General features: G+C 37.3%; 1 protein-coding gene across 1 annotated transcript in view; it reads right to left on the bottom strand.

The window, feature by feature from the left end:
- Positions 1–8,696: 8,696 nt before the first annotated feature.
- The window catches only part of LOC116164651 (acyl-coenzyme A thioesterase 13-like), a 13,426-nt gene continuing 9,230 nt past the window's right edge, over positions 8,697–12,892 (bottom strand). Inside the window, exon 3 of the mRNA XM_031478847.1 lies at positions 8,697–8,891. Coding sequence (XP_031334707.1) covers positions 8,720–8,891 — 172 coding nt within the window. The 3' untranslated portion in view covers positions 8,697–8,719. The remainder of the gene's footprint in view (positions 8,892–12,892) is intronic.

The raw sequence follows: 12,892 nt of genomic DNA, 5'->3' as shown, positions 1-12,892 counted from the left end.
TGCACCTAACTTACAAGCCTTCTCTTTCTTTTATGATTTGTTCAATCAACTGGCTCTTTTCTGATGGTATCGATACAATGATTCTCCTTCCAATTAGCACAGTAATAATTCGTTTAAAATATGTCGTAACAGGTTCCCACGATCAAATTTAGATTATATCATTATCACATTGTAATAATATAATGCTTTAAATAATCATTCTGTTCTGATACTGACAGATCTTAGTTTCATTCCAATGAGTTTTATTACATGAAATAAATGTTTGAGAAAGGTTACTTTTATGATCGCTTATATTTTATAATACCACGAGTGTATTCTTTGTAATAAAATACGTATAGGTACTGTATTGGGCACGAAACGTTCGGACTCGTGGTTACCTGTTACGAAAAAAACGCACTGAGTATACAGAGTATACTGTATACTCTGAGTATAATGTAAATTGCAACATAGGACATCTTTCTTACTGCCTCTACGTGTTAAATTAGAAAATAATGCAGAAAAATTAGAAAAATCTTGCCATACACTTGGCTGGGTAATGTATTGCACTCTAAATTTAGATACCTTTATAATTAATAGAACGTCAAAAATGAACCAGAAAGCAATTTAATGTGTTTTCCAACGCAGTTGGATGCACTATTGCAGTTTCATTCTCTATTCTCCGTTCGAAGGGTAAACTACCTACTCCTACAGTTTTTAAAATATGTATTTCGAAGTTTTTGCATTCGGTAGCGTTTAGCTCTGGCACCTGAGCGTTCTGAACCAAGAAAAAATGTTTATATGAGCATGCGCAGACTGTTCAATGGAATTTTAACCATAATAATAAAGCTAATGTTAAAATTCAAGTACGCACATGCGTAGAATGAGCAGCGTCTGAGAAAAAATAAAGACCAAAATAATAATAATAAATAAAGGTCAAAGATAAATAATATTAAACTTTAATTACATCATCCATTACAAATAGGTTCAGGTTGCGCGCTATACCATGGCGAATAATGGCGCAGATCGAATAGAACATCGGCAACCACCGGGAAACTTTGTCGATTGAGATTCCTACTTCAGTGGCGTTCATCAGTTGAGGGTATCTTACTATATTATAGTATCATGCTCGTTATACGGCACTGGAAATATTCAAGTAAACCGCGCAAACTCGTTCATTGTGCATCTGCAGCTCTCGCTATGCGCGAGGCCTGTAAATATGTGATATTTAATGAGCTGTAAATTTATGTAATTGATGGACTTTTTTACTGTGGCAAATTCAATCGATGATATGGTACCATTTTGATGGTTTCAATATTTCTGGTTCAGCATGCAGAAATATTCTACATTTTGTTTTTATTGTCACCATGTGTGAAAATACACTCTCACAAAGCTAAGAAAACATTTACTGTTTTGCGTGATATTTCGAAATGTTCTCCTTATTTAGCGGCGCAAAACCCAATCAGCGACACCTTTGTGAAATCGATTAGAAGAGTTTGATTCGAGGACATTTGCAATGATTCCTCTTTCTTAATGCTGTAGCGATTCTTGATGGATAGGAAACGGAATTGGCCGGCTAGTCATGAAAGGGCTAGGTCTCCCACTGAAACAATCCTGAGCGAATGCAAGCCCCTATGGGGAGCCAGGCAGGCACAAAATCCTGTGAAAATGAAACTAAAAATAAGACAAAAATAAAAGACCATACGAATTTGCAAAGCATCGACACTAGGCTTTCCAACTTCTCGTTTGAATATTCCATAGCTATACAAAATATTAAAGTAACCAATTCCGTATCTAAGGAATATCACAATATTATAACACTAAAGTACAAAGCAATAACCAAAACAGCTGTTCCTGTAATACCTAGTTCCGAGAGAACGAGTATAGTAACAGAATTAGCTTTGTAAAAAAATCGATAAATGCGATAAATATTTAACGACTAATAAATAGGGACAATAGGTTTACAAGTGGAATACCCGCGACAATAAATACATGCAACGATACAACAGCAAAGGCATAAAGATACATAAAGAATGCAAACTTAAATTAATGTTGGATGATAGTAGACGAATGTATTACACCAATTTTTATTGAAAATGTTAGTTGGTAGCTATCGATTTCGGACGGCCTCGTCCATCATCAGGCGATACTGTAACCAATGTTGGATGATATAACAACCAAGGCACCTCGTACTGGTACATGATACTGTTCCCACATTTTTGCTTCTAAAAGCGAGATTCGAACTTCGGTGACTCGAAGTAGGTAATATTGCGGTTCCAGATGATGGATAGAGATCTACCACACCTGCCCAATTTGACGGTATCTTACTAGATCAAGTTACTAGTTTGTTGAATAATCAAGTGTTAAACGATACTGTTTCGGTGCAGACAAGATATCCGGGAAAGGAACTAAAATGGGAAAATCAAGCATATGCTGAAACAATTAACCTTGTTTACCCTAATAACTGGGTTCACATATTATAAAGGGTTATTCAACAACTGGTCCTTTTTTGAAAAGTAAATAAAACATATTAAATTGAATTTTGTTGAATAAGACAAGCCAAGCTGTTGAGAACGGCGATTGATCGATTCACGGCGGTCTTCGGGGACACTGTCGGCTACAGCCACTATATTTGCAGGCCTACGTGCCCGACAACGAACAGGACGCTGAATATCCAATACTGTAAATTCCGTTTCAAATTTATGAATAATTTTGCCAATAGCGCGTTCAGAAGGCCGACCATGACGACCATAAATTGATTAAGTGCACGAAAAACATTCTTTGCAGAACGGTGATTTTCATAATAAATTTGAACAATTTGTAGACGTTGTTGAAATGTACGAAGCCGTACACGGGCCACATATACACTTGGTGTTCTTCTTCTACAAAAAAGTGAAAATTTCGCCAAAAAAGTGAACATTTCTACAAAAAAGTGGAAATTTCTATAAAAAAGTGGAAATTCCCATAAAAAAGTGGAAATTTCGACAAAAATATTTGATGGCCTTTAAAGTGATGGGTCACTCGATGGGGCGGCGGGGGAAGGTCAAATTTCTGCTTTGTTGTCGCCGCTTTCACTTTTTTTCGAAATTTTCACTTTTTTGTCGAATTTTCCACTTTTTTGTTGAAATTTCTACTTTTTTGTGGGCATTTCCACTTTTTGTAGAAATTTTCACTTTTTTGTGAAAATTTCCACTTTTTTGTCGAAGTTTCCACTTTTTTTGTCGAAATTTCCACTTATTTTTGGAATAAGAACACCAAGTGTGTGTATGGCCCGTGTACGGCTTCGTAGAAATGTAAGTCTTTCCATGATAAATGGCAAACAATACTAAGTAGCAATGTCAGCAGTTGTTGAATAACCCCGTTATATGATATATGATGATAAAATAATCAACTTCGAGTTTGCCAGGAACATGTGATATAAACTAACCTACAAATAATGAAAAATATTGGAAACAACGGCAGTATGACAATATCTTTACCAAGGTTAAGGCTAGCAAATCCCCATTCGTGTTAATACGCTTAGATAATTAATTTAAGCAACGGTAGCGTGATGACACTGGATTTTCCAATTCAAATTAATATTTTTCGCAAGGATCAATCTGTCATCTCCACCAAAAAGGTAAAAGTGGTCATTTCTGCAAACTATACAAAACATACTAAGAACGCATTCAGTCCATTACATAAAGCAGAGGTACATTCAACGCAACGTTAAAATACATAAAATTGCATTTATGCTATGAGATGAGACGTATTTCAAATCTTGCTTTCAGCATAAACGATTTCGGTAAAGGTTACGTTCGTTTGAGTCGCCTCTACCACCATGACGTAAATTTTATAGCGAGCTGATGCGACTTAAATGACGAGCTCCTAGGGATTTTCGAACCACAGTTTGAGTATCCCTGGTCTATAGTAATGTATTTAATGTTATACATATTCCATTAAAAATCAAATAAATGAGTAAGTACCTATATATCGTCCAATATTATAGTTACTAACTATTACTAACTATATTTCATTTCACGGCTTTTTGATATGAGATCATAAGGTTACGTCGTAACAACAAAAACGGTTGGTTGTAAGCCAACTGTAAAAATTTCTGCAAATTACATGACGTTGAGGTTAATAATTACCTTATTGTTTTACTTAAAACAAGGACCCGCATTTCATACGCCAATGATCTATTTCACTCTGATGGTAATCCCTTGCTAATGGAAAAAGAAGTATGAAAATTGGTGACCCCACAGCAAAATGCTGTGAAATGGACGTAATCAGAGTTGGACTGGGTCACTGGGTCACTAAATTAAACTGGGTCACTGGGTCGCTGGGTCACGTCATACTCTTTTCAGTTAGACCCAGTGACCCAGTTTGACCCAGTGACCCAGTTTAACCCAGTGACCCAACTTGATCCAGTGACCCAGTTTGACCCAGTGACCCAGTTTGACCCAGCGACCCAATTTCACCCGGGGACCCAATTCGACCCAGTCACCCTAGTTTGATCGAATAACGCAGTTAAGTCAGTGCCCTCGGTTCAAGTGTACAGATTATGAAATAAATGAAATGCTGGTTCGTTGAAAATAATACTCGATTTCTTGACAACTGCCATTTCTGTGATGTTTGCTTTAATACTGCCGTAAAAAACTTTCCATGTCCCGAATTGTATAAGAATAATGTTATTTCTTTGCTTCAGGGCTTACCAGTTTGCTTACAGGTGTTCATTCACATTTAATTTTTTTCTACTAGTTAGCTTAATCCAAATAAATCTTTTCTCTAAATACTTTCATTGACTACTTGACTACAAACTATAAACAAATGCATTTGATTTTTTTAGGTATTAGTTCTCTTGAATGAAATTGGGCTACGTGCTTGTTGTCGAGTATTATTGAGGAAGTTTTTTTTAAAATTAAAAGTTACTTGAAATTGTTTTGGATGATACCTAACAATAATTTAATTACTGGGCCACCGGCTCAAGACGGGTGACTGAGTAAAGCTGGGTCAAGATGGGTCACTGGGCCAAGCTGGGTCACCGGGTCAAACTGGGTCACCGGGTCAAGCTGGGTCACCGGGTCAAGCTGGGTCATGCTACGGGTGTTCCTTCTGGACTTGAAAATTACCATCGGTTCCGCCCGGCAAGGCAAACCGTCTTCTTCTTAGGCTGCTCAATCGATAAAAATAAATGCTCCGGCTAACTCAAATCGGTGGGCTTTTAACTCTTTTGAAACTGCGTAACAAACCTTAACCTGCCGCCTACCAGTCTCCTGCCTCAACTCCTACTCCTCCTTTCCTTCCCCTCGTTCTTCGTTAAAGACAGGCACATTGACACCAAATAGATAATATATTGAAATGAGATTAGCGATACAAACAATTTACAGGGATCTAGCAGTTCTTCTCTTCTCCTTGTAAAAACACTAGCTTAACAATGACAACTACTAACTAAAAAATCCTAACAGGTGAAACTAATTTACTCAAGGGGTGGCCATCCTCTACAGTTTGAAAATTGCAACAACAGGTAATCGGTTTTTAATCCAGCATGGGCTGGGACTTATTTAAATAAACACAAAAATTTATCCTACTCTTTGGTAATCGTTCATTGGACTTTAATAAACAATCAACTCAAAAATTTTTTTTTACTATAGCTTAATTACCAAAAAGTGGAATTTTACAGAATGTTACAAATTTAATTAGACTAACCTTTACAACATTTGTACAGCCGATCTTGTGAACTGCTCTTTCCTCTGGTACAGGGTGGATGTGATGAAACCTGACACTTAGGTCTCTGTGACTTCCTAGGGGGTGGCTTGAATTTAACACACGGAAACAAAAATCCACGGTGCCTATCCTTCCTCGGAACGAAAGCAAAGTTTAGTGTTTGAACGGAAACTTAGTCCCGGAAATCCTTCGCGTGGCGAGTGGGAGACGGCTAGTTGCCAAAGTTTCTACACAGCACAGGGTATTTAATTTTATTTTATCAGTTTATTAGCTTTGACCGCCTGCGGAAGACGGATTTTTGAGTTAGCGGTACAGCAGAACACAAACTTTTATGATCACTATCCGACGGGAAACTGTGATGGTTCAAAGTATTATTTCACCAGCTCTTCTTGGGGCAAATATCTCTCCGAAACGCAGCGCTCCTTCGACAAATGACAGTACGGCACTAGTAGGAAATTCCACCTGGGGCGGATCCCGAAATTCTGCGCCTTGAGGACTAGGGCAGCACTTTGAATTAGGTATCCTCGAGAAAACACAACGTATCCTAACGCGATTCACTGCATCCAAAGTAAACTGGGGTGAAGCTCAAGGGTTCGCCAAAATATCACCTGATTGGAACCTGGGTCTTCTTCGCCAAAAAATCAACGCGCAAAGAAAAATAACACTTCGAAACGGGTGCAAAAAGCACGCAACTGGGAGCAACCGAAATAAGCCGGTGGCTCAAACCGCCAAGTGTACCAAAACTATCGCTCAAGGTACGTGTTGACCGCTTGAAATACTAACCGCGAGTCTTTTCTAAAACGCGATCACTCAAAGTACGTGTTGACCCCTCGACGTACTAAACGCGAGTCTCTTCTAAAACGCGATCACTCAAGGTACGGGTTGACCCCTCGACGTACTAACCGCGAGTCTTTTCTAAAACGCGATCACTCAAAGTACGTGTTGACCCCTCGACGTACTAAACGCGAGACTCTTCTAAAACGATCCCCTTCTTCAGAATTGAAATGAAAAAAACCACACCCAAATTACCATAAAACAAAAATGGCTCCCGCTAGAAATTCTCCCATTGGTTCAGATAAAGAAGACTTAACCCACTCTAACTTCGTCATTAACCTCAAAGAACTGCTGACCAACTGATCTCACGGTTTTCTGCTGATGACGTTAAAAAGGCCCCTTATCTCTGATAGCTCGGTGCTACATCCGCTCCTTTTCTCGGTCTAGACGGCGCCAAAGTTGATAAACAAACGACAAAAAAACTCGCATTACTCATGATGACGTCAATCAGCTTTGCATCTTCCCACGACGAAATTAAATCTGAGCGAAATTAAATCTATCGGACCATAGTCTTGAGCGAACCGAAATGCCCAAACACAAAATTTCTAACCGGAACAAATAATGAAATATACAGAGTGACCTGCACTATCATGACAAGGAATTTCGAATTTTTTAATGAAATTTGGCGCGAAATAAAACCACTCGTTACAGTCACTGGGTCAAACTGGGTCTCTGGGTCAAGCTGGGTCACCGGAGCAAGCTGGGTCACCGGGTCAACTGGGTCACCGGGTCACTGAGTCACCGGGTCACTGGGTCAGTAAACTAACTGGGTCACCGGGTCACTGGGTCACTCTATGCTTGACCCAGTCCAACTCTGGACGTAATAATTAAATTTAGTAATTTATTTCAGCTGCAATTTTTATGTAAAGTTACCTTACTCCGACACGCAGAATACACGTGACTTAAAAAAATATGTTACTACACCTTTTCCACTTTTATTCGAGAAGTTGTAAATTGTATTTGAGAATTGTTACTTGCATTTGAGAACACGTCAAAGTAGATGAGAATAGTCAGTTGGATTTGAGAAAACATCAAATGTATTTGAGAATAGTCAATTGTATTTGAGAAAGTATCATTTAATTTTATTGTGTTTCAGAATGTAATATTATTCCTAATGAATTATAATTAAGAATCAAATTTTTATAATTCCGCTACTGTATGTAGTCCCGCAACAGCAGCGGCAGCATCAGGCTATGTTATACATATGATTTTGTTTTTCTAATTTTCAATTGATTCTCAAATACTTAATTTTACCATTTCTTGAATACAATTTACTACTCTCAAATTCATTTGATGCCTTCTCAAATACAAATCACTATTCTGAACTACATTTGTTGTTTTCTCAAATACATTTGACTATTCTCAAATAGGTACAATTGATACTTTCTCAAATTAACTTGATAGTTTCTCGAATAAAAGTGGAAAAGGTGTAGAGATGCACTATACACTAAAAAACAAGGTATATACAGGGTGTTGAAGATTCAGTGGTTAGGGCCTCTTTTTAGGTTGGTATAAGTACTTAAAACCGTTTCTTTCTTTTTACTCGTTTCTTAAGTTATCTATAAAATTCATTGTTTCTTATAAAGTACGTCGTCATTGGCAACGTCCTTTATGCACTACTTAGTACGCTGCTTAAGTTTTCGTACCTAATGTTGTTGATTCTATTACCATGGTTATACAATGTTACTACCTACGCCAATCTTGAGAAAAATTTTTCTCTCATGAAAAAATATTAATAAAAGACGAATAATTCGGAGAAAATGTGCTTCTCAGTGTTACAAAAAATATCACGCTGTTTTATAATAAAGACTCGAACCGTTAAAACCTCGCTCCCTTCCGTCGCTGGGTTTTAAATGGACATCATCCTTTAAAGCACCTATAAAACATCTATACCTATTCATCTTAATAGCTGGCAATGAAAAAATTCAATGTTCAGCTTTAAAAAAAATATACCCGCTTTGCTGTCGTGTGTACGTATTTAGCTCAAAGCTATGAAGTGAAAATTATCTAGTTCAAGTATCTGCATGCCTACTCGCATGTACGTTGCCTATCTTAAGCATTACTTAAACATTGCCATTAACTCAAAATATAAAATAAAAGCAGCAGCAATACTAATAACAGTTTTATTTATTGTTCTGTGTATGACATATTTATTTATTATTATTTACGTATTCGTCTTATTTACACATAATTATTAAAACTTCTACTTCACTTTCCTGGGACGTAATAAATATTTTGTATGATTTCCAAATGCTAAAATGTCATCGTTTTTCTTACTCTTGATAAGACAGTTTGTAAATCCTAAGGTACCTCCAGCTTTTGTAGTGCAAGCATGAATTACAATTTCTTCCCCAATTTTGGCAGCTTTGATGAATCTAGGTATTTAAAAAAAACGCATTTAATGGAAAATAAACCGATACAACGAAATATCGAAGGATCCTCAGTATTACAATCACTTTTAACGACAATTTATTTTAATCTTACAAAATACATTTTATAGTTAACAAAAATGCATCAAATTCATGTCTTGGGCTTTGAGATAATGCTCTTGGTTTTTTTCCCAACGATCTTGGTGCATAAATAACGAGTTTGACATGTTTTGATCAAAATCCATGTGGTCCATAAAAATAGATCAAATTCATGTTTAGATCATTGAGATAATGCTCTTGATCTTTTTCCCAACGATCTTGGTGCCATAAATAACGATTTTGACATGTTTTGATCAAAATCCACGTTTTCGCCAAAAATTCATCAAATTCATGTCTTGGGCATTGAGATAATGCGCTTAGTCTTTTTCCCAACGCTCTTGGTGCATAAATAACGATTTTGACATGTTTTGATCAAAATCCACGTGGTCGCCAAAATGCATCAAATTCATGTCTTGGGCATTGAGATAATGCGCCTAGTCTTTTCCCAACGATCTTGGTGCATAAATAACGATTTTGACGTGTTTTGATCAAAATCCACGTGGTCGCCAAAAATGCATCAAATTCATGTCTTGGGCATTGAGATAATGCGCGTAGTCTTTTTCCCAACGATCTTGGTGCATAATTAACGATTTTGACATATTATAACGTGAGGTTAGTTCGGCGCTGTAAAACTCAAACCCCGCCGCATAAACGGCCAGCTAGCTCAGATTCTTAATTAAAAGAAGGGCTCGAGAGGAGAATCTTCCACAGCGGTTTGTTCGTTTGGGCATATAACATAAGTTTTTGATCTTTGGTAGTCACTAGAAATGATTAGTTGAGCGCCTCCCAATTTTGCACAAATTCTGACCTCTCCTGTATAGAAATTGGGAAAACACAAGAGAGCCAAATAATAAATTCACTACGAGCAATTCTGATTTTATTAATCCTGACAAAACGGTGCAGGATCGGCAAATAAAATGTATCTTCAATACGACAATAACAAATACTTTAAATGACAAAAATAATCCCCAAATAAATTCATGAACACTTCCCTAATAATTACGTTACCAGCCCCCTACAACAATGATCGAGCAAAAATGTAGTTAAGCTTTCAAATAGATTCCAAGATTGAATTCAGTTAACCCGAATAACAACTCATATAGGCAACACTGGGTACAAGTAAATTAAAAATCTTACCTTGAATAACACATACGCTGTCTCCTCCGAAAAAGAGCTCTCCTTCGAAGTTCCAGTTCTGTAACACAAAAAAACAAACCCCAAGCTACAACGCTCGGAACGATTATATGAGCCGGAAGGGCCAAAAATAGCTTACTCGTAGCCGGCTCGTTTACCCATACGTTAAATACAGGTGCGTTGCTCTTGAAGAGAGTCACGACCTCAAAAACTTGATGCGAACAAAATACAAAGCTCCGATCATAAATCGTCGGAAGGTTACACTAGATTAACGGTATTGAAGCAAATAAAAAAGGTTGTGTAAAAGATCGTAACTTCCGAAAATTCCACAATCAGCTGGTCGCTCCCGGTATCGTTTAGGTGTTAGCGCTTATCTACTCGGTGGTACGCCGGATAGCTGCCGGCAATCAGGTGTTCGTACTCCGGAATATTCGCAAGATGCAAATTCATTTACATACAAGAATTCATCTACTACATGGATTGATCGGTACAAGAATTCATCTACTACATGGACCCCCTAAAAGTAATGAAGATGTAACACTCCCTAACGAGATTTTTAATAACATACCTGAAATCGTCAGGAGGGTAATGAAAAATACTTAAATCAATTAAATATGGAAATTATCCAAGAGGTTGTGAATCTGAAAGAATTTTAGATAACATAACGTAAAAGAAAACCAACGCCATTTCACTTACATGTAGGTAGGGCGATGAACTTCCACCAGATATAGCCTCACAACGGAGAAAACGGCTTCTGAGTTACTCTACTCGACAACGCCAATAAAACAGGTAAAATTGCCAGAGATTTTACGTGAATGATGGCAAATATTACCCACTGGTTTAAGAAGAATTCACAATGCCACGCTCTACAAGTACAACCTCGTTGGCTTTAAAACGGAAATGAAGTGAAAAAATTACGCGATTCTGCGCGAGGAAAGAAGCACGCGTACAAGTGCCGCCATCTCACCTATATCCTGCCTAACGTAGCAAGCGGTAATTTTGAAATTTGAATATAAATAAACTAAACTGTTACAATATTTTGATCAAAATCCATGTGGCCTCAGAAAAATAATTTAACATTTTTGAATCACACACATGCGGTTATCAAACGTGCACGTTATCAACTCTTTCAGCATCAAGATAATGCGTTTGTTTGAAAGCTTTTACAACTCTAAATTCATGTGTAAAGAATAATTTTGGGTACATTTTGCTCTAAAACTTTTGACCGAGACCACAGAGAAGAGTTATATTGAATTGTTACACATCTAAGAGTCATAGGGAATAATCTAGCGAAAGTCCGAACTCGATACATGACCTAGGGAATGAAATATGTTGATTTCTATTATATTGAGTTCGCAGTTTTTCCTGTTCCCGATTCACTCGAAGTCGTATAACTTTTGTTCCTGTTGAACCAGCTTCCTGAAAATCAATAGCGTCCGTTCTTAATGTCCAACGTACCCGTTTACCAAATTTCAACACAATCGGCCACTTTTAAAAAGAGTTAGAGCGCACACGGACGGACGGACGGACGGACGGACGGACGGACGGACGGACGGACGGACGACAATACAAAACTATAAAGGATCTGAGGATCCTTAATAAACATAGTATCTAGGTTTGTCTGTAGGTATTACTGTAACCATCCTTAACGTGACAAAAGAATGTGATTATATTTGATCATGCTATAAAGTTTACGAATCTTATACTCATATCCATTCCATATCTAATAACTTAATATAAGAATAGAGCAAACTTTTTTTCACAAATAAAAAAATTCCCATAGAAATACTTGATTTCGAAGCAAGGTCGTTCAGATTAATTTTGTTTTCAAAAGGCATCACTCATAAAAAGGAATAGATTTAACGTCTCTACGTATTGAACATCGATTTTATAGAAATTCCTACTCCAAAATGGCACACCTCTAAATAGAGAGGATTTGATTTTCGTTATTAAGGATCCTCAGATCCTTTATAGTTTTGTATTGTCGTCCGTCCGTCCGTCCGTCCGTCCGTGTGCGCTCTAACTCTTTTTAAAAGTGGCCGATTGTGTTGAAATTTGGTATACGGGTACGTTGGACATTAAGAACGGACGCTATTGATTTTCAGGAAGCTGGTTCAACAGGAACAAAAGTTATACGACTTCGAGTGAATCGGGAACAGGAAAAACTGCGAACTCAATATAATAAAAATCAACATATTTCATTCCCTAGGTCATGTATCGAGTTCGGACTTTCGCTAGCTTATTCCCTATGACTCTTAGAAGTGTAACAATTCAATATAACTCTTCTCTGTGGTCTCGGTCAAAAGTTTTAGAGCAAAATGTACCCAAAATTATTCTTTACACATGAATTTAGAGTTGTAAAAGCTTTCAAACGCATTATCTTGATGCTGAAAGAGTTGATAACGTGCACGTTTGATAACCGCATGTGTGTGATTCAAAAATGTTAAATTATTTTTCTGAGGCCACATGGATTTTGATCAAAATATGTAAAAATCGTTAATTATGCACCAAGATCGTTGGGAAAAAGACTACGCGCATTATCTCAATGCCCAAGACATGAATTTGTGCATTTTTGGCGACCACGTGGATTTTGATCAAAACATGTCAAAATCGTTATTTATGCACCAAGATCGTTGGGAAAAGACTAGGCGCATTATCTCAATGCCCAAGACATGAATTTGATGCATTTGTGGCGACCACGTGGATTTTGATCAAAACATGTCAAAATCGTTATTTATACACCAAGAGCGTTGGGAAAAAGACTAAGCGCATTA

The sequence above is a fragment of the Photinus pyralis genome, unplaced genomic scaffold, assembly GCF_008802855.1.
Source record: "Photinus pyralis isolate 1611_PpyrPB1 unplaced genomic scaffold, Ppyr1.3 Ppyr1.4_LG2, whole genome shotgun sequence".
NCBI classification, from domain to species: Eukaryota; Metazoa; Arthropoda; class Insecta; order Coleoptera; family Lampyridae; genus Photinus; species Photinus pyralis.
Note: the sequence above shows the minus strand (reverse complement) of the source record. Positions and strands in the feature narration are given on the sequence as shown.